Source organism: Martes martes, assembly GCF_963455335.1.
Source record: "Martes martes genome assembly, chromosome: 8".
Classification (NCBI taxonomy): domain Eukaryota; kingdom Metazoa; phylum Chordata; class Mammalia; order Carnivora; family Mustelidae; genus Martes; species Martes martes.
Genome location: NC_137895.1, coordinates 86,243,661 through 86,271,277, shown reverse-complemented (window position 1 = coordinate 86,271,277; position 27,617 = coordinate 86,243,661). Strand labels below are relative to the sequence as shown.

The 27,617-nt window shown below is 40.0% G+C and overlaps 2 protein-coding genes across 3 annotated transcripts in view; one reads left to right on the top strand and one right to left on the bottom strand.

Moving 5' to 3' along the window:
* The window catches only part of SLC11A2 (solute carrier family 11 member 2), a 37,320-nt gene extending 28,397 nt beyond the window's left edge, over positions 1-8,923 (top strand). The window contains exons 16-17 of one of the 2 annotated variants that reach the window (XM_080811195.1): positions 1,690-1,743; positions 7,661-8,923. In XM_080811195.1, the coding sequence (XP_080667321.1) occupies positions 1,690-1,743; positions 7,661-7,738 (132 nt within the window). In that variant the 3' untranslated portion in view covers positions 7,739-8,923. Of the gene's footprint in view, positions 1-1,689; positions 4,061-7,660 lie in introns of those variants that run through there. The other variant, XM_080811196.1, reaches the window with a different exon arrangement.
* Positions 8,924-12,476: 3,553 nt separating this feature from the next.
* On the bottom strand, positions 12,477-27,132 carry HIGD1C (HIG1 hypoxia inducible domain family member 1C; the record flags this gene model as incomplete). The annotated part of the gene is made up of 3 exons (XM_080812230.1): positions 12,477-12,541; positions 22,271-22,405; positions 26,991-27,132. The coding sequence occupies 3 exons, from the start codon at positions 27,130-27,132 to the stop codon at positions 12,477-12,479; spliced, it is 342 nt and encodes a 113-aa protein (XP_080668356.1).
* Positions 27,133-27,617: the final 485 nt, after the last annotated feature.

The window sequence follows — 27,617 nt, the reverse complement described above, 5'->3', positions numbered from 1 at the left end:
TGTTTTTGAAGAATTAAAAGAATAGTATGGAAAGTAGAGAGTGGCACAAGATTTTAATAGCTGTCTACAGAAGAAAGAATAGTGATATTTTCTCATTGAATTACTCTAGAGTTTTTCGTTTTTTGTTTTTTTTAAAGATTTTATTTATTTATCAGATAGAGATCACAAGTAGGCAGAGAGGCAGGCAGAGAGAGGAAGGGAAGCAGGCTCCCTGCTGAGCAGAGAGCCCGATGTGGGGCTCGATCCCAGGACCCTGAGATCATGACCTGAGCCGAAGGCAGAGGCTTTAACACACTGAGCCACCCAGGCGCCCCGACTCTAGAGTTATTTTTAAATGATGGTTATAAAAGCATAGCTACACAGAAAATGCAGAATAATGTATTCCAAGATGATCAATTTTTTTTTCAAAAATTAGGGGTAAATTATGTTAAAAATGGTGATAGTAGTTGTGTTAGGATATTTCCTTGATGGATATATTCTTTTGTCTATTTTCTAAATCTTCTGTAACATTACTTATATTAATGGAAAATAGTTGTAGCAACAAAGACAACAAACCCACCTCCCTGTTCTATATAGGTTTCTCTGAAAAATGCATGTGTAGAGGGTTAGGGACAGCAGAATTTGTACTATATATGCTGCAGAGAATGGTTAAGGATGGAGGCTGGAGACCTGCTGATCTTTTTAACACTTACTTAGTCCCCATGCTAGTATCTGACACAGGTTAAGTACTCGACTGAGAAAATAACTTTAGTGACTATTGAAAAATTATGCCCTGGATTGATTTATTTTTTCTTCTTTCCTCCCTCGTAAACCTTAAGCACCCAAGGATTATGCTGGACCTATATTCTAGGGATTTACTCCAAGGAAACCCAAGTAACTGAACATGTCCTTGACAGGAATTATTTTTAAAATTCACTGTAGAAGTTAAGGGAATCCTTCCTTCCTGCAGATTAGCTCTGAAGAGACTGAGTTGTCCTCAGGTAGCCTGAGACTGTTGAGGTTGTTGAAGACCCATTTTTAGACTGAGGACTGATTCTAGGGTTGGTTACTGCTATTAAGCTCCCAAACACATCCTTGAGCAGTTTCGGGTGCTGTCCCAGTTGTATTGGTCTGTCAGTCATTACCTCCAACTGCATCATGAGGAATGGGGTAGGACTGAAGAAAGATGGTCTTCAGGGGACTCCCAGTTGGACAAAAGAAACAACAAACATAAAGCAGTAGGAACAGGGAACTCGATATTAAAAATAGTATGAAGAAACTTTGTTGAGGAAGGCAGATCCCAGGATGTCTTAATGGCGGTGTGGGGTTGGGAGAATGACTTATGCAACCTGGGTGGTAGGACATGAGCAGAGCTAGATGTTCAAGGAAGAGAGCAGGGGGACGCCTGGGTGGCTTAGTTGGTTAAGCATCTACCTTTGGCTCGGGTCCTGATCCGGGGTCCTGGGATCGAGTCCCGCATCAGGCTCCTTGCTCAGCAGGGACCCTGCTTCTGCCTCTGCCTGTTACTCCCCCTTTTTGTGCTCACTTTCTCCCTCCCTCTCTCTCTCCCTCTCTGACAAATAAATCTTTAAAAAAAAAAAAAAGGGAATAGAGCAGGTTTGCATCTTGAGCAGTGCAGTGTGAGCAGTCATGATGGGAAGAGGAATCTGCAGAGAGGTTGGCGAATGATGACCATACTTTATCTTTCAGGGTTGGCAATGTTTGATTGCACTGGGCATGTCCTTCCTGGACTGTGGGCGCACGGTAAGCATCTCCAAAGTCCTGCTGACCGGAGAAGCCGCTGGCGGCTACGCTAAGTAGACACTGGATCAGTCTGTCTGTCTTCCACGGGTAGCCATCAGAGCCAGTGTGTTTCTATGGTTTACTGTGTGAACATAGCCAAAAGTATGTGCTGTTGCACAGACTGCATTTAAGACTCAGCTCTTTGTTGGGAAAGACTTTGTTTCAGTATATGTTTGAAAAGATGGAAATTTTTTTTTTTTCTTCCTGACCTTCTAACCTGGGAACTGGATTAGATAGGATCTTTGAAAAACTGACATGTGCTGCTATCGTTCCAACACTAACTCTTAAGTAGCTGCCCAAGGGCCAGCTTGTTTTATCCTTTTGAGAGATAATCCTATATGCATTATTCTTAACCAGGCTATGTGTTTAAAAAAAAAACATATTTGAGAAATGTAATAAAGTTTTCATAAGACAAATTACAGAACAGGTATGCAGGTTTTGTTTATGAAAAGATAAAAGGCTGAGAAATACTTTTATGCATACCCTGTCAGTTATTTTGATTATAAAAAAATCTCAACTAAACTGGTTTCATCCATATTAAATATAAAATTATGAAAAATCTACCTCTTTCAGGTTCAGAATTCTTTTAACTTATTTCCATTTTAAATTTCTTGGTGGAAGTTAAGAGGGATGAGAAAGGATAAGGACGGTGATAAACAAACAGCAAAGCTGGCATGTGGGTGTTGGTTATTAATCACCTGGGAAAGTCACTGAGCAGATTTTCCTCAGAGATTGAAAGCTTATCAGGAATTTCTTTCCAGTCCTGATTTTCTTAACTTTCATGTTAGTACAGAGCTTTCCTGATGATACTCTTGAGCACATAGATTTGTAAAGCCTTCACCTTCCTCATTCAGGAGGTTGGTTATAGAAAAAAGATGGTAGCATTTATGAACTGACATTCTCATGAGATTTTGGAACCAGAAAAGACTTTAAAGGAAAGAAGAGCCATCTGTTTTATTCCTAAAAGACACCTCCTACCAGAATTGTCATGGTTTTCCGAAGCATGCCCAAGACAACCTGCAAGGCAATCTCGGAAGCTATGGACCTAACTGTTGCAAAGCTCTGTGTCTCTCAGCAAGTCAGTAGGAATCACTGTGATTGAAAGTTCTCTCTCAGCAAGGTTGCACTGGGCTACCTCTCTTCAGCCATTCCCTCAAAGGGAAAAACTTTGAGACCAGATGGTGGAGCTCTGGAGTCAGAGGACTTGGGCCCCTTCAGCATGAAGCTGCTGCTCTTCAGCCACTGCTGACATTTTTACAATTGGAGCCTGAGATTGTGTGATTATATCAAAGCAAATCACATTTGTCTGGTGGAGATAAATAATTAAGTCTGCTCTAGCCATTGACTTGATGAGAACAGTAATGGGAATGGCATTGAATGGCAATGACTTCTCATTTTTGGAGCTTTCCTTCTAGAGTCCTGGTTGATTGACCTTCTCTATTCACCTGAGCCCCTAAATGCATTATTGCTGATACCAGGTCAAGAGTATAGATTGGACGGACTGTCTTTTATAAGGCAATAAGGGTAAACTGCTGTGTATCACTGACCATACCTTATTTTAGGCCCTCAAGCACAGGATCATGAAAGAGAAATTTCCCTCACTGTTCCTCCTCATATCTGCCCCTGTCCCTGTCTTCATTCTCCAAACTGGTCATAAGGGCACTCTGTGAAGATACTGGGGGGGCTGACATCTTAATCTCTCATCTGGCTGGACTAGGTGAAGGCAAAATTGACAAAAAAAATTCTTTGTAAAGACAGTATAATAACACACTACCTTTGCCCTGAGTCTGGGTGGGTCCAGTCACTCTCAGAGTCATAACATTTAGAAGTTCAGGTAAAGCTGCTTGTTTTCTTTAAAAAGTTTTGTTTATGACTTGAGATGATGGAAAATTTCTTCCCAGTTAAATGGCATTTTATAATACTATGTGTGTAGTGTTCGACAGTGTTAAAAATACTCAATACTGTGTTCCATTTGATCCTGTCAGAAAGAAAGTGTACTTCAGCCAGTACTCTGGGTGCAATAAACAATGCTGTGAAGTCTCCCAGCGCCAGCATGCGCGCTGTCTGTACCGGATGTTAAGTGGTCCTTGTTTTCCACATGTGTGACATGAAGTCATTGTGCTGTCACAGCACACTGGGAGTTAATGGATGGGGAAGAGCTGGAGTTTGGCTCCTGTAAGGTCCTGCTAGTAGTATGACAAGTGATTACAACTGAGCTGTTAGTGCCCGTTTAACACTATGTAAACTTGGTTTGTAATTAAAAGATTTTTTTCCTTTTCCTGTTTGGTTTCCTGGGTATTTTTTTAACCTTAAAAATACTTCTGGGGATGCCTGTGTGGCTCAGTCAGTTAAGTATCTGCCTTTGGCTCAGGTCTTGACCCCAGGGTCCTGGGACCAAAGCTCAGCATCGGGCTCCTTGCTCAGCGGGGAGCCTGCCTCTCCCTCCGCCTGTCGCTCCCCCTGCTTGCCCTTGCACACACTCTCTGCGCCAAATAAATAATAAAAATTAAATCTTAAAAAAAAAGAAAAGAGAATACTTCCGAGATACTGCAACATCGGCCGCCACCTAGATGACATCTTAAGCCCACATTGTTAGTGATTTTCTCTTCTAAAGGGATGGAGGTGTAAATAGGTTTAGTCCTGAGAAGACTTTCATGAACTCCAGACACCAGTCATACCAGTTTACCCACTTAGTCACATAGTTTTGCTGCTCCTAAAGGTCACATCGTTGCCATATTTAAAGTCCAAAAAAATTGTTATTCTGCCTTTCTTTGCCCTAAGCTGAACATTTTTCTATCTGTAGTCTTGTTTCACCATTGAAGTAAGCTTTTATGTTCCATATGTACGATGCCAATAAAGAGAATGAGTATTTGAAAAGAGAAACCAAAATTGTTTAGCTTAAAAACTGAAAGCATTTTGGCAGAACTGATATAAATGGAAATATTGGCACCATTTAATAAAAAAAAGACAAAGCTCAGGCATGGTAAACTGCAGGTCCTGTTACCATATAAACAACAGGAAAATCTAAGTCAGCACTTCATTTATCCCAAGGTTGGCACAGAACTGCATTTTCCCTTTCTCTGTTGTAAGCTTTTCCTGTGTGTCTTAGAGGAGACAGATACTGAAACACGGTAGAATTAATCTGGGAATTTTGTTCTCCATGTTGTCCTGCCTCATTTAGCTCTCCCTTCTTAACCTGGGTTTAAAATCAGGACTAAACTAGGATGCAACAATTTGAAGATCCTGATTTGAAACATTTCTTTTAGCTCTGCCCTCTGGAATGCTATCTGCTCCTTTATTGGACAGGACCAGTGCATCTAAATGTATCCACTTCTCTTGGCATCTTAGCTTTTATGAACATTAAAAACCACTACCATGTGCTAGTCCTGGTCTGAGCACTCTTATGACCTCGTTTAATTGTTAACAAGAGGATCCGCCTCTTTATTGATGAGGCAACTGAAAGGCCAAAAAGTAACTTTCCCATATCACATCGCTGGTGAATAGGCAATGGGCATTTCAACTTAAATAGCTTAACTCTAGAGCCCCCACTGTCATTCCCAAACCATGCTATATAATACATAGTACGCACTTTGTGCAAGGTTAAGACACCGAGCTGGGTGTTTGGCAGGACCAGGAACATATCAGAGCATTTGTGTAATACTCTAATTAGTGATAGAGTATGTTTTAGCTCACCAGTTGCCAACTGGTAGACTAATTTTGTTTGACCTTTGCTAAATTTGAAACAACTTCGGATGCTTTTGGTAAGCACAGAAAATGGACAGGTCAGGGCCCTCTGTGATTCCACCTCAGTAGTAGCTAAGAACTATTAAGCTTACTCATTTGCACTACCTCTCTGCCCCTAACAGTATTTAGCCTATTCCTGGGTCATTTGGCCCCATTTCTCAGTGTCTCAGGGCAATATGACAAACTTCTCCCATGAGGTGGTTTTGTCTAGTAAGTCATCTGAGTGACTCTGGGGATCACAGGACTGATAATGCCACTCTTGCCTACTACATAATGAGGAATCCCACCACCTCAGCTCTTGTGAAAAGGCTGTAGTGAATTTATAGTGTAAATGACAATCGCTCTTGGTTACTAACCTGAGATGTAAGACCCTGTAGTGAATAAGGAGGCTTGTCTGAAGAGTTGTCTCTCTGCCCCAAGGCCACTGTTAGTCACTGTTCTTAGAACAGTTTTATCTTGGGCTTCATCTGGGGTCATCTTCACACAGCCATCACAAGCCTATGAGGTATACGGGACAATTTATACTATATTAAAAAATTACATTTGTTGAAGACTAACAGTGTATTAATGTACTTGGTATTCTCAAATGTAGCATTTATTCCCATTTTCACAATAAGTAGGATAAGGCTCCAGAAGTGTACATGAACTTGCTCAAGGTCTGCTACTCTCAAGTAGCAAAATTGGAGTTTGAACCCAACTCTGGTGACTTTTCCATTATACTATAATAGGGATGTTTTCCTTCTATGGATTTATAGTCTACATTCTGCATTAATATACAGGCTGTTGATGCCAAGGGGTGATAACTTTCCTAAAACCCTAAGTAATAACAGGCTAAAATGAGATTCAGTGATTGTCTCAGTGTATGCAGAGGAGAGAAAAGGAATAAACAATAACTTCACAGATCTCAAACAATAGGGATTCAGAAAATAAAGGGGGGTGTTGCCTGGGTGTCTCAGTCAGTTAAGCATCCTACTCTTGATCTCAGCTCAGCTCTTGATCTCAAGGTCAAGAGTTCAAGCCTGGTATTGGGCTCCACACTGGGTGGGGGGCCTACTTCAAAACAAAATAAACCATAGGGATTCAGGTTTCCAGGAAGGCGGTCTGACCATGTTTTAAAAGCAGTCCAAGTAATTTCAGTTCAGCCTGACAAACATTTGAGACCCGTAGGTCATTCCCTCTCTCAGCACTTTTTTTTTTTTTTTTTAAATGAAAGGCTGTTCTCTGCTCAGGTGCCAAAAGATGGTGAAGCTGGCCTGGATAATATGGCTCAGGATTTAGACTGAGCTCAGGATTTAGAATTAGTGTTTAATTCTAATAATTTAGAATTCATATTTCATTCTAATATTTGATTTTCATTACTTAGAATTTATTTGATTTCTAAAACAGTACCAGAATACAAAAGCACTTGGTGTGTTAGCTCTGAATGTCCTTATCAGAAGTAGCCATCCTGGGATATCTGGTTGGCTCAGTCAGTTAAGCAGCTCAGGTCATGATTCTGGGGTCTTGGGATCCAGCCACAGAGTCAGAGTTGGAGTCTGGGCTCCCTGCTCAGCAGGGAGCCTGCTTCTCCCTCTCCCTTCACCCCTCCCCCTGCTTGTGCTCTCCTTTCTGTCAAATAAATAAAATCTTTAAAAAAAAAAACAAAAAACCAGCAGCCAAGTGTGTCAGAAGAATAGTCAAAGTGCAAATTTTGCTGAGGGCATTTGGCACTACCTCAATTCTTAACTATTTCAGTTCCTAGCTATTTTATGTGCCATAAACCATTCATGTATCTGCAAGCCATTTTCTTTTCTGAAATAAAAATCAATATAGCAGTACTGGAAAAAAGCCTCTTTTGATGTGCTGATTTTAGGTCCTCACGCGCCAGTTACAATATTTAAATACTTGCAAATCACGGGCGCCTAGATGGCTCAGTCCATTGAGTGTCTGCCTCCTGCTTTGCCAAGCCTGTTGTGGTCCTCCTGGGATCCAGCCCTCCTTGGGGCTCCCTGCTCAGCGGGGGTCCTGCTTCTCCCTCTGTCTGCCACTCTCTCTCCTGCTTGTGCTCTTTCTCTCTGTCGAATAAATAAAATCTTTCTACATAAATAAATACTGGCAAATGAATCTAACCCTCTTCCATTTTTTTTGTCCTTAGTACCATCTGGGATTGACGGCTCAGCCTGAACTCTACCTTCTGAACACAGTGGATGCCGACTCACTTGTGTCTAGATGACTGACAGCCCGCAAGACTCTATAAGAACTACTTTGTCTTAATCCTTTTGTGCCAGGTGTCCTGTTAACATATCTCTGTTAGTTCAGAGGTGAGTTTTGTTCAGATGTTTTGAACAAAAGGCAAAGATTTCCTCATGGGAAAGGGCATTAAAAGCTGACAGCTGTTAAGTGTAGGACAGAGACCCACCCGCCTCCCCTGTCCTACAATAGCCAGAGCTCAATGGTTGGCCTCTCGTGGCCACACACCCCTGTGGGCTTGTGTCTTGACTTCTGGCATTTAAAAATATATATGTGTATATATTTATGTAAACCTGAACATATCAGTTTGGGTAGAGTTTTAAGGTTATATGAAATTGATAGGTCTTATTTTTTTCAAAGATAGTATTCAGATAAATCAGATACTTGTTTTATCTGGGTCACAGGTGAGAAAGGAGAGGGAGTAATGCTCTTTTTCAGAATGACCTGGTCAAATTAACTTACCTTTTAAAGTGATACTTGACTATGGCCGGTTGAATTCCATGTCAGTTTTAATCAACCAGACCCTTAGCGACTACTTCATACCAGCACATCATTTCTAAGGAAAACATTTCTTCTTTTCAGCATTCATATTTGGTCCTAGTTACTGATGTGCTTCTTAATTATAATTCTCTCTGTTGCTCTTCTTGAAATCTTACCGGAGGAATGACAGTGTTTTCCAAAGAGCTTAATACCTTGTAATAAGATTCAGAAACCATGCTCTAACCAATGATCAGTTTTCCATGTGACATTGTAACTCAGCCCATTTTACCCTTCAGGTTTTTAGGTATAAAAAGAAGAAACTTCTAACATTTACTTTTATAAAGGTGTTGATGGACATATTTGTTTTCTTTCTAATGTTTAGAGTCCTACCATGTCTTTTCTTCGCATTTTTGCCATCAAAACGCCAAAAACCATTTCTGGGTCCAAAGTCTGTTTCCAGGAATGGCTAATATTTCTAATGTTGAATTTCCCTGAATGCTAAGCATTTTATTCTGAGATATTTATACCAAATAATATGAATTAGAACTAGACTAGGACTTAGACAACTAGTTCTCATGTCATGAACTGCCTGTCTACATGTGGGTTATAGACTGTTTTTGACCCCTTTCCTTAACTGGGACTTTTTCCTTAAGATCTTTATAATAAAAAAGTTAATACTTAAAAATTGAAAGATTTTGCATAATTATCTGATTGAAAAGGAGATTTTCAACACTGGTCACATTCCTGCATGGAACTGCAGTCGACTGGAATAAATGGCCGCTGTCCATCTTCATGGACTATACTGCGGGACAGCACACACACTCCTTCATTTCCTTCTAGCCACAGAGGCGTTGTGTTTGCAAATACTGCAGCTTTTGTATGACTTTGAGCATTATCTTCCTGTTTCAGCTTCAAAAGGTAAATATCTCATCTGTCTTATTTTTAAAAGTTAGTGCTTTTCAGTAAGTTGTTTTTTTGTTAAATCCAGACATTCCTTATCTTCATTTATAAAGATCTGACCCTCTAAGTGGCAAGTTTTCTAAGATGATACTTTTTTTTTTTTTAAAGATTTTATTTATTCATTTGACAGAGAGAGATCACAAGTAGGCAGAGAGGCAGGCAGAGAGAGAGGGGGAAGCAGGCTCCCCGCTGAGCAGAGAGCCCGATGCGGGGCTCCATCCCAGGACTCTGGGATCATGACCTGAGCCAAAGGCAGAGGCTTTAAACCACTGAGCCACCCAGGCACCCTCTAAGATGATACTTTAAAATTCTTGGGGCCCCTGTGTGGCTCAGTCAGTTAAGCATCTGCCTTTGGCTCAGGTCATGATGCTGGGGTCCTGGGATCAAGCCCTGCATTGGGCTCCCTGCTCTGTGGGAAGCCTGCTTCTACCTTTCCCACACTGCCTGCTTGTGTTCCCTCTCTCGCTGTCTCTCTGTGTCAAGTAAATAAATAAAATCTTTAAATAAATAAACAAATAAAATTCTCTCATTTCTCCATCAGGGGTCCTTGAAACTTCTGGTAAGAGTAGCATCCTTACACTGTAGGTTAGCATCCTTCCGATCTTAAAATGAAACTGAATTAGCATCAATTAACAGCTTTCACTTGAAGAAGAGATTTTTTAAAATGAGTTTCAGTATTTTAGATTCTTTATACACAGATAAGAACTCTAGATGGACCAATTTGGATTTTCCTCCCTTCCTGGGCAATTCAGTTTCTCAGTTTCATTACTAGAGAGTGTTAGGAGGGAAAAAAAAAGGTTTAAAAAATCCTGTTTTGCCACTCCTAAAAAGATGAGGTGCTCAGTTAAATAGAGACTAAGTACTTGGGGGATTCTTTAACTCATCTCCCTCCTTTAGCTATATGTTACTAGGAAGAGACTCGAGTGTACAAAAGTTTATAAGTATACCAATCAGGTCATATAACTCCTATAATCAAAAAACTTGATAGTCTGAGCTATGCTAAAACCAGAAGAAGAGACTGATTTCTTTTTTTTTTTTTTAAGATTTTATTTATTTATTTGACAGACAGAGATCGCAAGTAGGCAGAGAGGCAGGCAGAGAGAGAGGGGGAAGCAAGCTCCCCGCTGAGCAGAGAGCCCAATGTGGGGCTCAATCCCAGGACCCTGGGATCATGACCTGAGCCGAAGGCAGAGACTTAAACCCACTGAGCCACCCAGGCACCCCAAAGAGACTGATTTCTAAAGAGGGAGTCTGGGGTATACTTCTTTTCTAAGTTAGGAACATTTAATCATTCTCTAATTTATGATTTACAAATCTGGATTTTTCTTTTCCTTTTTTAAAAAAAGATTTTATTTATTTATTTGACAGAGAGAGAGGGAGAGAGAGAGAGAGTGCAAGCAGGGGGAGTGGGAGAAGGAGAAGCAGGCTCCCCACTGAACAGGGAGCCCGATGCTGCACTTGACCCCAGGACCCTGGGATCATGACCTGAGCGGAAGGCAGATGCTTAACCAACTGAGCCACCCAGGTGCCCCTAGATGATTTTGCATTTTAATTTAAACACAATTTGTGAGTTCTCATGCATAGCTACTCTTAGTAAATAAATACCTTGCATTTCTTTTTTCAAGCAATAAATATATCACTGATGTTCTCTCAGAGTAAAATTAATAAATTCTGGAACCTACTGGATTTTATGAGAAAAGCCCATTTCTAATTAAACACTTAAGTCTATTTTTATTTTTTATTTTTTAAAGATTTATTTATTTATTTGAGAGAAGAGAGAGAATATAGTGAGGGGAAGGGGCAGAGGAAGAAGCAGACTCCCTGCTGAGCAAGGAGCCCAATGTGGGACTTGATTCCAGGCCCCTGGGATCATGACCTGAGCCAAAGGCAGATGCTTAACCAACTGAGCCACTCAGGCACCCCCTTAAGTCTGTTTTTAATGCAGAGTCTATATTAAGAGAGTAGAATCTTTCCAGTAGCCTGATTAGAAATATCTTTTCATTGTGTAATCAACTTGAAGGATGATGTTTCTATGCCAGCTGTTCTCAATTTCCCTAACCTCCATGGAACATAGATCTAGCTGCTGGACTATTTAGTGGAATAAAGTAGTTGGATTCTTCCTTGCCTATTTTCCAAAGAGGACAGTGTTGACCAAAACAGGCACTAGAAGAGCCTCCTGATAGGTAAATGACAATTTTAAAAATTACTACCTGTGCCAATGGAGAAAAGTGTATATAATACACAGAACAATGGGTTAGTATCTGGAATGCAGACTTATTTTCAGATATTCCTACATCTTTTCCTTTCCCAAATACTAGACTTCACCTTCCTGTCAGATTAACCATCCACTACAGGAGACATCAAGGAAAAGGAAATTACCACCACAGATCATTTTATAGTACGTTCTTCATTTTATTTCAGTGAATACTGTTTTCATTTGTTTTTTTTCCAGGCTTGGAGTTTTAGGGAAGTAAATCTGAGTCACAACAGTTGGGACTTCAACAAAGTCTAGTTAATTTTTTAGAACCGTGGGCAGTTATGAGGAGTTTGAGGTCACAGATAGTTAACATTTAATATCTGCTTTGGTTTCTGTGTCTTCTAGTGTCAAACCAGATTAGAAATAGCATTAGACTAACTCCTTTCACCCCCACAATCGCCATCTGGGGGAAAGGGATTTTTTTTTTTTTTAAAGCAATTTACCTTTGTGCTCCTAGAAAAAGTTTCAAGAAGTATAAAAATGAATACACAGATATATTTAAATGTTAAACATTTATATTTGTGGTAAAATAGTCACATTTTTAGATTAGAGTAAGGTACACAATGGTAAACCAAATTTAAATAACATGATCATTCTTCTCTTATAACTATTTGCCATTCTCAAAAAGAATTTATGAAAGCTCTAATTACTTTGCCCTACACGGAGAGAATTAAGTGATGAATAGAGTATTACATTTAATATGGATATAGATAATTTTTCTGTAGCCACTATTATAAATCCTAATTTTCAGATTGGTTTGGCATAATATAGATTATTTTCTGCCACTAACTAGAAAGTAAAAATTCTAAAAGTCAGAAAATCCTATCCTAGGTTCTGAAAGACAACAAGGATATTTTTGAGTTGACTGTGATTTTTAATTTGGAAATCAACTTCGTAAATAATTGAGACTTACTATACAAGGGAATGAGAATCCTGGCTCATTCTTCTGCAGTATAATTTGCTACATATTGAGAATTTATTCTTCATAATAGTTTTCAGAAGCCTTCTTATCTTAGATGTAGCTTCATTTTTTGGACACACTGAAGAATCGAGGTCTGATGTAATCCTTATACATAGAATAGAGAACACCTAGAAACAAAAAAATATATATCAATACGGTATCTGTGGAAAATGAAGGCTGAATTTCTTCCACTTGTATTTTTCCAAAACTGTCCCTCAACTTAGAAACAAACAAATGCCTTCCATCTTATTAACTTTTGGCTCAGATCATACAAATGGCTCCAGACAAACCAACCAATCCCAAAAAGTTAGACCCCTTTAAGATCCATATAAATTTCAATCCAAATTTATAATGTCACTATGCCACCCTAGAATTTGAATTTTTAAATATTTGTGCAAAAGTAAGGAGAGTGGGGAGATTTGGCTAGATAATAACATAGAAATAATTGACATCTCAACCTAGCATACCTCTCTTCAGGGCCTCCTTGTGTTTAGTGTCTTGAGGGAAAAGAAGGTGAAGGGACAGAATCCTTGCTTCTAGAGGTTTGCAGTCTAGTGGGTGAATTAGGTAGGAGTTTAGGCTGAGAGATTATGACAGAGGTCTTCCAGAAGGGTAAGTAGTCAAGAGAAATAGCCTGAGGGGTAGAGTTGTTTCATTGTGTTGCAGGAACGTCAGCAAGTGTTCGTATCCACAGCAAGTTAAGGAGTCTGTTCACCTCCTGCCCCGTCCACATCAGTTATCAAGACACCAGCTATCTAGTACATTGTCTAACCTAAATCCTTTACTTCCTTTCCTTCTGCTTTTTTTTTTTTTTCCCCTGATGCTGTTTGTTCGCGTCTTCAGGGAGCACACAGAGAAAAAAGGATGGGTGAGGTTGTTCTCCGGGCACCCTGTAGCCAGGTGAGGCAGCTGTCTGCCGTTTCCTAACGCAATAGTAGTAGAACCATCACAGATGTATAAAATCCAAGGCAAAAACACGTTTACTGGATGCACTGTGGTATCTATGGAGACATTCTCAGATGCAGAGAGAACTGTAGAACTCATTTCCCTGTGCTTATTAGACACAGGTAATGCTTACCCTCTTGCCTGCCTCTTAAATGTTGGTATTTCCTGGAGTTCTGATCTCAACTCTTTTCTCACCTCATTCACACCTGTTGCTTCACTGGTAAGCAAGTTAGAACTCTCTTTTTAATGTGAGACCCATATATTCATTACACCATATGTCAAATTTCCACATACATAGGTAGGTGGCTGCCAAACTTTTAAATTATACATAAATAAATAAGTTGAGCATGCCCCTCAAAGTGTTCATTTATTTATAAACAATATAAATGTACTATGGCTAATCTATATATGAGTAAAACTTTTTTGTTTTTAAGATAAAAATATTTTCTTCTGGGGCGCCTGGGTGGCTCAGCAGGTTAAAGCCTCTGCCTTCGGCTGGGGTCATGATCTCACGGTCCTGGGATCGAGCCCCGCATCAGGCTCTCTGCTCAGCGGGGAGCCTGCTTCCCCCTCTCTCTCTGCCTGCCTCTCTGCCTACTTGTGATCTCTGTCTGTCAAATAAATAAATAAATAAATAAATAAATAAATAAAATCTTTAAAAAATATATTTTCTTCCTGCATACCCATGGATCTCCTTATACATCTCCTAAGGTAAGAGTACTCTAATTTGGAGACATCTGCCATAGGCATCTCAGTCAGTATAATATAAAATTAAGAGTTCAGGCCCCAGAGTAGATAAGCCAGGCGATTGTTAGCAAGAAGTTTTTTCCTCTCTAAGCCTCCGTTTCCTTATCTGGAAATGGGATTATTAATAAATAAAGACTTTGGTCTTTGTTCGGAGTTCCTGCAATAGAGTTTCTAAAATGCTTGGAAGTTCACAGATAGAGAGGGGCGCCGGGGTGGCTCAGTTGGCTGAGCATCTGCGTTTGGCTCAGGTCATGATCCCAGAGTGCTAGGATCAAGCCCTGCATCTGGCTCCCTGCTCAGCGGGAAGACTGCTTCTCCCTCTCCCTCTGCCTGCTAATTCCCTTGCTTGTGTGTGCACTCTCTCTCTTTCTCTCACTCTCTCTTTCTGTCAAATAAATAAATAAAATCTTTTAAAAAAATTTCCCAGATAGAGGAGTATCTTTGTTACTCATGGGCCCCTTGGATTATACCTGAATTTATGTTAATGGGGTGACCCACGGTGCGCTCTCAGGATCCTACTTCAGGATGTGGCTAGTCATGCCGGAAGACCAACCATAGGATTAGAGGGTTCTTAGACCTCCAGGGAGGGGAGTAGGGCTAGAGATTGAGTTCTGTCCTGGGCCGCTGATTCAGTCAACATGCCTACATAATGAAGCCACAATAAAATCTCTGGATGCTGAAGCTCAGTAGAGTTTCTCCGGTGGTGGACACATTGATGTGCTGGAAGGGTGGCATGCCCTGATTCCATAGGGAAAGGGTAGAAAGCTTTGAGTCTGGGACTCTCCCAGACCTTACCCTACATGTCTCAATTTGCCTGGTCTTGATTTAGATACTTCATAATAAAACTTTAGTCAGTATAGAGCTTTCCTGAGTTCTTAAGTTGTTTTAGTGAAATATCAAACCTGAGGGAGTTTTGGGAACCCCTGAATTTGCAGCCAGTTAGTCAGAAGTTGCAGGTGGCCTGGGCACCTAGAGGCTGGTGTCTGCAGTAACAGCAGTCTCTGGGAAGCTAAGGCGTGCTGTGGGCACTTGGCAGCGGTACAGGAGCGTGCCAGGGTGCACCCGGTGGTGTGAAGGAGGTGTTTATTAAGATTAAATTCCTGTGGTGTACACCTAACAACATTGCGTGTTAACTATACTGGAATGAAAATAAAAGCTTAATGAAGTTCACCTACAAAAAAAGATTGAGATAGTGATATAGAAAGCAGAATGGTTACACAGCATAAACACTCATTAACTATTAGCAATTACTGTTTTGTCCAATATGCACTTATCCTCCCACCAAACCTGTTCTTCTTTATTCTTTATACTAGTGAAGGCACACCTTTATCTGGTTGCCCAAACCAGAAGCCTGGGAATCATCCCTGATTTCCTCCTTCCTTCCTTCTCCCAGTCACTTAGTTGCTGAGTCCTGAACGTTTCTAGAATCCACCTCCTCTCCATTTTCACTATTCCTGCTTTAGTTGAGACCTAGTTCATCATCTAATTGACTTCTTCTCTGCCTTTGTTCTCACCCCTGCTTTACAAATCCTCTGTAATCATTTTTCCTTTCCTCATAGTGAAATAGAATATGCGTGGAGAATGGTAGATACAATCTAAATGGCCAGATTAACAGACAGTTGCTGAGGGAATTACCTGGAATTGCAGGTCAAGAAATAGAATATGGGAAGCATCCTGGGAGCCCCCCAGCTTTCCCTCTCTAACCATACCACCTCCTTTCCATGAATAACCACTGTTCTGTCTTTTCTTAGGGTGACCCTCTGTTCAAACGGTTTCATATTGCCTGTGTTTGAGCAAGCATCTTTCTCAGCTGCTATCCTGACTACTATACTCCCCTGTTTGAACCTTCCACTGACTCATGTCCTCTAGTTAATGCCTCAGCTTGCAACCATAGACATTGATCGGAAATTTGTTTTCTATCAGTTTTGCTGGGCTGTAATTGCTTTTTTGCAGGGACAGAATTTCTGTCCCTGCATATTTCTAGGTTAGCTTGGCTCGTAAGAGATATTTTGCTTGAGGTTTGAAGGTGACAGTTGAAGCTGCAGCTGCTGTGTTCTTCTTACACTTGGAAGGCTTGGTGCAGGGAGCCAGGTGCTGCTACATCTTGTGCCTATTGCTGTTCACCTGCTGGCTCACCTTGCCATTGCTGGACAACAGTCAGACCCACAGATCCTTCAGCAGCTTCTGGATCTCCTCCTCTTAGCTTCTTCGACTCCTAGGCCAGTGGATGAGCTCCATGATAGAGGATCCAGCTTCTCCTACAGGTCACACCATGATCAAAGCTGGAGTCAGTAAGAGACTGACCCAAGTTTCTCTTTGTGGGTTCCAGCTCTTCGCTGTAGATCGCAGTTAATTTTTCCTTCCCAACTGCTGCCTTGTTAACTTTAGGCCCCAGCCTTAGGAACATAAGCACCAGTCCAATATGGACTGTTTAATCAGCTCTCAAAATTGGTTAGGGTCATATTTCTATAAAAAAATCCCTTTTTATATATCACTACTGGTAGTTTTGCTTCTCTGATCCTGACTGGTACAGATTTTGGTACAGAAGCTTCCAGAGGAGCATAACCATGAGGGTAGGTTCTCGGAATTGGTTCTGGGTCATCTGGAATTGGTTCTGTGATCAGATTAGATTTAAAGATATTAATGGCCTTTTTTTTTTTTCCAGTAGTAAAGAGGATGCTAGCAGTCTATGGCATGCAGTAGTAAAACATCTTTTTTAGATTGTCACCTATAGAAAACCTTAATCAGGTATCTATAGAAAATGGGCTTTGGGTGATCAGGTATTTACTGTATGAGAACACTTAGTGGAGATAAGGAGAATAATTAGGCTGGTTTCTTCTAAGTGTGCTGGAGAACTTGGAAACGCAAAATGAGGGACTCAGGGCTTTTAATTCCTTAATCCAGGTGCTTTGAGGGACCTGAAAGCCTTATGACTTTCCAGAAAGAAACTCAGCAACGAGGCTGATATTTTTGATAAACATACACAGGAACTAATCCTGTTGGTGACTAATCATAACAATAATAAAATTCCCAACCTCACAGAATCTCTTATGTCAAAGTTAGGGCATTGCTTTGGGAAGAGTGGGATCCTGAAAATTAGGATGGGACCTATGGGCAGGTTTCTGTGAAATGGGGTCCTTGAACCCCTGTATCTGACTGAGACTCCTTTGTACTCCTTCCTGCGAATGACTAAAACTTGGACTGAAAGGTAATCTCCACTAAATGAAGTTGGAATGCAGAGCTTTCTTGGTTTACGTCCAGGGTACAGCAGGGATTCTGCATTGGCAGTCATTCTTCTTTATGGGGGCAGTTTTGTTCCCCCAGGGAAATTTGGCAATGTCTGTAGGCATTTTGGGTTGTCACACTCGAGGTGGGTGGGTGTTGTTTGTGATAGTTGCTGGGGATGCTGCTAAACATCCTGTAATGCACAAGACAGCCCCCCACAACAAAGAATATTCAGTCAAAATGTCAGTAGTGCTGAGATTAAGAAACTCCACCATTAAGGAAGGTATCCAAAGGCTTAGGGAGATTAGAATGTTAAAGTGGACTTCTCCTCCTCCCTCACCCCCTAAATATATCTATTTCCTTCACCAAGGCTATGCGAAATAAACTTGTGATGGGAGTCTCTGGCATCCTTGGAGAGTTCTGTGGTGACTGTCTTCTGTAAGCCAGAAATGACAGTGGGAATTGCTAGGCTCCCTGAACTCAGTGGAGATGATGGGATCCTGAGTGGCAGGGTCACGTGGCATCATTTAACTGACAGAGACAAGGAGACAAGGAGAGCATGATGTACTGTAATGGGCAGCAAAGATCAAACGGTAATAAGCATAGTCTAAGCCACAAAGCTCTTTGGCGTTGGTTAATTGATTATGGTATCCCTAGACTTAAGAGTGGTGGGCAGTGTATACGCAGAAAATCTCCAAGTTTGGTGAGTAGAAGTCTCACTTAAATCATCATTGTAGACAGCAATGGCCCCATGACCAATTCCCAGACTGAATCACTTTACGGACCCAGAGTCCCTTGAATAAAGGAGAGGTCAGATCTTCTTAAGAAAAGACCCTGTCATACAGCCAAAAATATAAATACTGTAAATACTCCATCTAGCCTTTCCTAAAGGGATCCGTGACCGTTCACCAAGGTGCCTGTGCATGAGGAAGGGCAAATAATCACATTTGTGGGAGATTATTAAGTATTGGCTTTGAATTGATTCTGATGCCTTGAGAATTAGGCTGCTCTACCAGCCAAGCTAGAAGTTTCTGGAGGTCAGGTGGTCAGTTGACCTGGTGGGTCCCTGAATTATTTCCCCAGTTCTGGAATGTGTAATTGGAATGGACAAACCCAGCAACTGTCAGAATCCTTACATTGGTTCCCTGACCTGTGGTATAAAAGCTATTATGGTGGGGAAAGCCAACCGTAAGCCACTCTACTTGCCTCTACCTACCAACAGAGTAAACCAAAGCAAAACTGCATTCCCAGATGGATTATAGAGATTAGCACCATCATCAAGGACTTTAAAGATCCTAGGGTGGTGATTCCTACCACACAGGCATTCAGTTTGCCTCTTTTGCCAGAAGACAGGTGGATCTTGGAGAAAGATAATGGATTTCTATAGACTTGATCACTCTGACTGCAGCTGCCATTCAGGTGTGGTTTCATTGCTAGAGCGTATTGGTACAAACATATTTACTATTTGGTTTGCAGCTATTAATCTGGCTGATTGTTTTTTTCCTGTATACACTGTCGTCGTAACTATTAGAAGCAGTGTGCGTTCGCTCAGTTGGGCCAAGAGTATACTTTCACTATTCTGTCCCAAGACTGCCTGAAGTCTCCAGCCTACACCATAATCTAGTCTGCAGGGACCTTGATCATCCCTCCATTCCACAGGACATCACGCTAGTCCATTACATCGATCTGATCTATCAAGGGGAAATTAGGTTACTGCTGTAGAATACAAATAGGATAAGGAGGTGTGTGTCTGGAATGCATATCTTCTGGAGCGTTTTTTAGTACTCCCATGTCCTGTGATTAAAGACAATGGAAAACAATACCCAATATAAGCAGGATGGCTAATGGCCTTCATTTAGGAATGAAGGTATGGGTCACCATACTAGTCAAATAACCTTGAATAGCCAAGGTGCTTACTGAAGGCAAAGGGAGTATAAAATGGCTAGAACATGGTTAGAACACCAGCCATGACCATCCTACCAGTTGTAGAAACAAAGTCTGACAGCTATGAATATTTCTTCCTTATTTTGATTTGAATACATTTGTGTATACATTAACGATTTTTTTATTTGCCACTTCCATTTACCATCTAATGTAAGAAGTGCTAATGATAATTATCCTTATATTTCAGGATTTAGCTTTAGGATATCAAAGGGAAATGGGACTTTGCTCAAAGACAAATCCATACCACTCAAAGATGGAGAAAGGGATTTTGTATCCCCTTTTGGAAGAGAATTAGCATGTTTTTGGTTATACATTGAATGGTTGATTTTGCCATTGTCTTTATTTCAAAGTTAAGTGTATTAAAAGAGGTGTATATGGATGCCAGGTTGACAAGGGGTAGACAACGGTGAATTTGTATTGTGTCAGCTTAGCGAAGCTGTAACTACATTTTCCAGAATTTGTTTCTTTTTATTCTGTGAGTTATTGCAGAAGGGACATTTTGCATACGATTTAGAAGGCAGAAGTGAAGCAGCAGCCAAATTCATTTTATGCTTGGAAGGCTCTGCTGCAGCTTATCTTTGCTTATCTTCTGGTCCCCTTTGTTGGCATGGGGCAACAACTAGGGAGTACAGCTACTATGACTTCTGCTGAATTTCCTCCTCCACCTTTTCTGACTCCTTGGCCAGGTCCCTATTTAGTAGCTCCCAGATGAAGGGCATCATTTTGTCCTCTGTCACTGCCATCATCGAATTTAGAGGCTTAGAGATGGTGAGAAATCCACAAGGGTTCCAAACAGTCCATCCTGTGTGTTCCCAGCTCATCCTTGCAAGTTCTAGACTTTTTTGCTTCTCTCACTTTACATCTTCTTTATCATTCTGTGTGCTTGCCCTGCCCACTTTGGGCCCCAGCTGCTGATACATATGCAAGAGCCTCACAATCACGTAATGCCAAATGCCTATAATAAATGTCTCATTCTATATTACGACTGGTAGCTCTGCTTCTCTCATCAAACCCTGACTGACTCACTTACCACACCAAGCTACGTCCAGTCCCACTAAGGTGCCAGGCTCCTATGCCTTTGTTTTGTCCTCTGTCTCGAATCCTGGTCTCCTCTCTGCCTAGCTAATTCCTCCACATGGTTGGCTCCTATAGTTTACATCCTGAGAGAAGCCTCCCCAGGACTCTCCACACTAGTTCAAGGCCCCTCTCTGTGCTTATGCTTCTGGAGCAATCTGTGCTATCTGTCGTGGTATCTATGATTTTATACCGCCATCTTCTGTTCTTGGTCGTTCTCTGTAAGGAGCCTGACCTCTCTGAGAGTGGGGACTGAGTCTTATCTCTGTATCTCTAGACTGGCACAGGGCCTTGCACATAGCAAGTGCTCAGTAGCTATTTGCTAATAGCTAAATGATGAAAATGAGCACTATAATTCTGTAGTGAAGTTTCTCATATTTTGTTCAACACCTGCATATCACAGCTCATGGTAATAACTACCATGTAACCCCCTACATGCAAAGCCCCGCACCCATCACTCCATAATCCTAGGCCCATTCTTAGGCTGACTCTACTCTGCACAGCACGAAGGAGAAGTAGGAACATGGTGGCTTGTTCTCATTAATGTAGACGAAAAGAAAGTTTAGATAATTAAGTCCCAAAGTGGACTTCTTGTGAGAACTATCTGGTTTAGCCATTGATATAACTGGAATTAACCAAATCATTTTATACCTGTTCTTTGGATGCAACTGTGTTTAGTATCGCTTAATTTATAGACTAATTTAAAAAGGTTTACCTATTGCTCAGACTGGGAATAAAAGGAGAACAGATGTTGAGGCCTGTGGGCTCTAAAAATGTATTCTTCCCAGTTAAACTACATTAATAATTATACCTGCTGTTCACGTAGTCTGGGAACTATGACTTAGATGAGTGATAAAGGCTGGAGTCTAGAACCACTGCTTTAGTTGGATTACCTAGGGTATAAACTATTCACTGCTCCTTTCACTATACAAGATAACAGGACCCATAATCTCGTTCTCTACCTTTTTTTAATTAAGCTTTCTACCTTTACAAATTTTTTTAAGTATAATTGACCTACATTATATTAGTTTCAGGTATACAACAATGATTCATTATTTGCATATACTGTAGTGATCACCATAGCAAGTCAGTTAACATCTGTAACCATGCATAGTTACAGAATTGTTTTCTTGTGATGAGAACGTCGAAGATCTACTCTCTTAGCAACTTTCAGATATACCAAACAGTATTATTAACTATAGTCATCATTCTGTACGTTACATCCCCATATACATTATTTTTTATTTTTATTTATTTCTTATTTTTAAAAAAAATTTTATTTATTTGAGAGAGAAAGAGAAGGAGAACAAGTGGAGGGGATGGAGTAGGGGGAAGGAGCAAAGGGAGAGAGAGAAGCAGGCTCCTGCTGAGCAGGGAGTCCCATGCAGGGCTCGATCCCAGGATCCTGGGATCATGACCTGAGCCGAAGGCAGACACTTAACTGATTGAGCCACCAACCAGGCACCCCTATTTTTTATTTTTTAAAGGATTTTATTTATTTATTTGAGAGAGAGAGCATATGCAAGAGCAGGGAGGGGGTGAGTGACAAGCAGACACCCACTGAGTGAGGAGCCCAGTGTGGGGCTGGAGCCCAATGTGGGGCTTGATCCCATGACCCTGAGATCATGACCTGAGTCAAAATCAAGAGTCAGGACACTCAACAGATTGAGCCACTTGGGTTCCCCAGGACTTACCTGTTTTATAACTGGAAGTTTATACCTTTTGTCTACTGTTTTTTTTCCTTTCAGTGCTTAAAATACCAAGAGACTAAAGCCTCTTAGGGGAATCAACTTCAAGTGAGGTTCACTGTCTTTCTTACCCTTCTTCCTCCATTATATCACCTTGACCCAACATTCATTTTCTAAAATAAGTTAAAATATTCTCAAAGACAGCTGAAATAAGACAGAAATTAAGCAGGTTACCTAGAGTCACAGCTCCTACAACAAATCCTTGGGCAGCAACTCTTATGTGAATAAGATGAATGGACATTTTCTGATCTTTTCTGTACTTTAACTTGTAAAGACCATAGGACACCACAGTCATAAAGCCTGCTATTCCTGTAAATTAAAAAAATAGAGGTTATGTGAATAGTAGGCTAGAATCCCCAAGATTTAGAGAGCTGAATAGAAGAGTGTCTAAAGGATCGGTACTTGGAAGATAAGCAGGCCAGATAACAAAGAATACTTAAGAGGAATGATGCTGGATTTGATTCACCAGATTTTTTAAAAAAATAGACCCTTAACACCCATGGATTCAATATTTGCAGTTTTGACTCTTCCCAGAAAAACCTAAATCCTGTAGTGTAGTAATTTCTAATGTTCCTGAGGCATGATTTCCTGTTGTGCATGGCTTTTATTTGGGGCAAGTCACTGAGCCAGTGAGCAAACCAACCAAACCTCCCAGCATGCATGCCTTTCGAATGTTTGGCTTTACTCCTCTCTGCTTGTTATCAAATAAGGAGGAAATCTAGTGGTAACAATTTTGATCTTCTGTAAAATGAGATACTTAAATTTTAATGAGATGAAAGGTATGAATATTTGCATAAGAAGTATGTAGCTGCAGAAATATCTGTGACTTTGGAAAACTCCAGAAGCACACAAGTATTTCCGTATTCCCTGCAAATGTCACGGGGTGAGGATACTGCTGTGACAACCAAGATCCTGTATAATTGACTCTAAGACAGAAAACTGATCAACTGAATAGGGAAGATTCCAGAAGGAGATTTAAAACATGGTGAGAACTTAATTCATGACAAATCAAAATAATCAAATAACAGATAAAGGAATTGTTATTTAATAAATACCATTGGTACAATTTTTTTAGTATGGAGAACTAATTTGAATGTGTATCTCACAGCAGATCCTACAAAAAAAATTCTGCATGAGTTAGAATTGAATGTAAAAAACAAAACAAAAATATCAATAAAAACTAGAGGAAAACAGAATAGCATATTTATAACATCGGAAAGAAGGTAAAGTAAACTTTAGAGAAAATGGGGAGGACAAAATGCCATATTTTGACAGAGGAACAGAGAAGACTTTGCATAATACAAGTATGGGTCTATTTTTTGGGTTCCCTCTTCTATCTTGTTGATCTGTGTATTTATCCCTCCAGCAACACCACGCTGTCTTGATTAGGTAGCTATCTAGTATGCCTCAATATCAGGTACAGTGATTTCTCCCACGTTATCCTTTTTTAAATTTTTTTTATGATTGTTTTAGCCATTCTAGGACTTCTGCCTTCACATATAAATTTTATTGAAAAAAAATTTTTTTAAAGATTTTATTTATTTATTTGACAGAGATCACAAGTAGGCAGAGAGGCAGGCAGAGAGAGAGAGAGAGGGAAGCAGGCTCCCCGCTGAGCAGAAAGCCCGATGCGGGACTCGATCCCAGGACCCTGAGATCATGACCCGAGCCGAAGGCAGAGGCTTTAACCCACTGAGCCACCCAGGCGCCCTATTTTTTAAAATTTTTAAAAAATATTTTATTTGTTTATTTAACAGGGAGAGACCACAAGTAGGCAGAGAGGCAGGCAGAGAGAGAGAGAGAGAGGGAGAAGCAGGCTCCCCGTGGAGCAGAGAGCCCGATGTGGGGCTCGATCCCAGGACCCCGGGATCATGACCTGAGCCAAAGGCAGAGGCTCAACCCACTGAGTCACCCAGGCGCCCCCACATATAAATTTTAGAGTAAGCTTGTCTTACCTACAAGAAACCTTGCTGGGATTTTGATAGGTATTACACGAAACCTGTAGGTCAATTTGGGGAGAACTGACATACATTCTTTATATTTATATTCTTCTTTACTATACATTTAGTCTTGCAATCCATGGACACAATACTGCATGTAGTCTTCACATTTATTTAGGTCCTTTTTGATTTCTTTCATTAACATTTTGTAATTTTCAGCATACAGATTGTATACATGTTTTGTTAAGCATGTATCTAAGCTTTGGAGTGATTTAATTTTCATTTTCTTTGGAGTGATTATGAATAGTGTTATGTTTTTATTTCAGTTTCCATATGTTTGTTGTTAATATATAGCATGCAATTGGTATTTATGTAGGATAGCAAGTTCTGATTAGTTATGTTGGCACATGTGTGTCTCTACGGGTGGGTGAGGATATATTCTTTCAGAATCCATTTAATAGATGGAAGTAAGAGAATAATTGCATTTACGTGTATATTTTATAGGCTGATTAGCAAATGAAATAAAAATTAAAATGACAGGGGTGCCTGGGTGGCTCAGAGGGTTAAAGCCTCTGCCTTCGGCTCAGGTCATGATCCCAGGGTCCTGGGATCGAGCCCCGCATCGGGCTCTCTGCTCAGCAGGGAGCCTGCTTCCTCCTCTCTCTCTGCCTGCCTCTCTGCCTACTTGTGATCTCTGTCTGTCAAAGAAATAAATAAAAATAAATAAATAAAAAAAATTAAAATGACAAACAAAAACAGCAAAAAACAGTAATAGATACATTGACAAACAGGTACAATGCTGAAAGCTCTGTAAGTTTAGCCCCACCTTAAGAACGCTGGCAATATATAATAAGTGGTATTAAACTGAATGTGCTTCCTGCTCTGGAAATTCATATTCCAGGGAAATAAGCAAGAGAAACATCAAGAAGTTGACACAAAGCTACAGTATGTATGAGGAAAAACTGGACAACAGCAAAACTAAATAACAGCAAATTGAAATGACCAAACAGAGGGATGACTGCCATAGCTATGAAAAAAATTTTAAGTATAGGCAGTGCTAATACACAGAAGTGTACACACGAAAATGTTAAGTGAAAGGAGCAAAAACAAATGATCAACACAGAGCTTCAGTATATATGTAATGTATGCACAGACGTTAACAGTGATCATAAGACAATTTTAAACAGTACAAATAGATTGTAATGATGGAAGTTGTTTAATAAATAAAAATGTTTTGTAAATTCTCTGCACAGGACACTATCCTGCAGCAGGAAATACATAGTAGATATTATTAAAATAACCATAGCTAAACTAGTCAACAATATATATTCAAATTTTATCATTTATTTATCTAGCAAAAACTTGATTCTCTTCCCTTATCAAATCAAGGCTCTGTTCTTAGTTAAATTGGTTTTGTTCCTTCGGAGATGAAAGTCAGAACCTTTACTGTTTTCCATATAGTGTCTCTGTAGTTTGTATATAATTGAATTTAGCTGGAAACACTTTTATCTTTCTACTTTAATCACCCTAAATGTCTCTGGAAAAATAATTTAATTTATGATAGGCACAATGATTAATGTCTCTTCATGATAGTGATCTGTTCAAGTGGCACCTAGTTCTATGAATTGTTTTTCTAGTTAAAAATGCTAGAAAGATGAGTTAATCACTCTAATATTATTTGCTTCCATTTTTTATGGATGCTATTATCAAGTTTTAATCAAATTAAATTCTAAACAATGTATTATTATAAAGTAAAATTTTTATTCTTTTTGATATGCGAATAATGACATGAAGTTGCTAGATTTGCAGTGACAAGGAAAACCTAACGACATACCTATTGGGAAGGTTTTAAGGAATTAATCACTTAGTGTAACTTACATAATGTAAGTCTTATTTAAATAAATTATTTTAATAGTTTCCAGACCAAATGAACACCAGGAAAGAGTCAAGGCTGCAGAATATAATAATGCTTAGATTAGCTTAAGCATCCAAAAGAAGAAAGAGAAAGCTTAGGTTTTAAAACGTAATATTGGGGGCGCCTGGGTGGCTCAGTGGGTTAAAGCCTCTGCCTTCAGCTCAGGTCGTGGTCCCAGGGTCCTGGGATCGAGCCCCACATCAGGCTCTCTGCTCTGCAGGGGGCCTGCTGCCTCCTCTCTCTCTCTGCCTGCCTCTCTGCCTACTTGTGATCTCTGTCTGTCAAATAAATAAATAAAATCTTTAAAAAAAATGTAATATTGGTGCTTAGAATTTTTTTTTTAAGTCCGGATACATATAGTATTATTCTAAATGTAAACATACTAAGTCTGTGTTGGGGAAGGATAAAGAGGCTAAGACCAGGTCTAATTATAATAACACTTCTTTGATCTAGAGTTTACTTAACCATCAACCTCAACATCTGGAACACATCAGGAAACCAGCACAAAGGGCCATTGAACGTGAACATCACAAAGTTCATGCTCTCAAGTGTACAGACAGGTAGGTAGCCTAGGCTTTCATTCAGAGCCTCCTTACTCTGAATTGACTCACAATTCCTTTAAACTTGTGTATCTAGCTTCTGATGCCACAGAATACTAGAGGCAGAACTTTTTGATTGTACTCAATATTATATGGAAGAAACAGAAAAATCTGTAAACAATCAGGTACAAGAACTTAAAGGTTGGAGTTAGAGGACAAAGACCCCTATACATCTCGGTCACTAACAGACTTTCAATATAATAAGCTGATGCTGCTGATGATCTCGAGTCATCACAAAAGTGTTAAATCTCATTCAGTGTGGTCTAGTTAGAGTGGCTAGGAATTAGTAATTTGAGATAGACCTCTAATGAAAGGGAGTTAAAGAAATAAAATTACCTGAAAAACTTAAGTGATAGAAAACATTTCATTCCTCAAAGGTACTGGATAATGCGTTGTTATTACAAACAGTTCTCTAGTATCCAGTCAAGGCTTGTACTTACCTACGGGGACAAAGGGGGATTCTCTGGATTTCCTGATCAGTCGGGAGAGTTGGCCTTCTTCCTCATCTGCTGACCACTGGTTATCTGCAGACATTTTTCTTTCTAGTAACAGGAGGGGATAAATGTGGTTGCTGAAAATCATTAAAAATCCATTTATCCTCTCCCAGTAGTATATTGTTGATCATGTGTTCATCTGTCTTCAATTTGCTTGATCCATGCCTGTCTGCTCAATTGAAATAAACATCATGTTTCCTTCACCCTTTTCATTATGGAATCCTTTTGTTTTGTTTGGGGTAAGGGGTAGAAGTAAAGAGAGGTGATGATAATCAGATTCCATGAATACGGAATAAAGACAGATCATAAATGGGTTATTCAGTCTCCTTTCACTGCTCAGCATTTGAGATCATTGGGAACCTCAATCATTGGGAACTTCTTCCACAAACAGTAAGAGAATACTTTTACAAAACAGCATTTTAAAGAACAATGGCAGTGCCAACATAGGCAAAATTACCTCCAAATTTACAGGTGATGGGAGAGTGATCACTGCAATTCTTCAGAATGTGCAGGGCATTATAAAGTCATTGAAATATTTACCAAGCACCTACCACATGCTATGCTAGACAATGG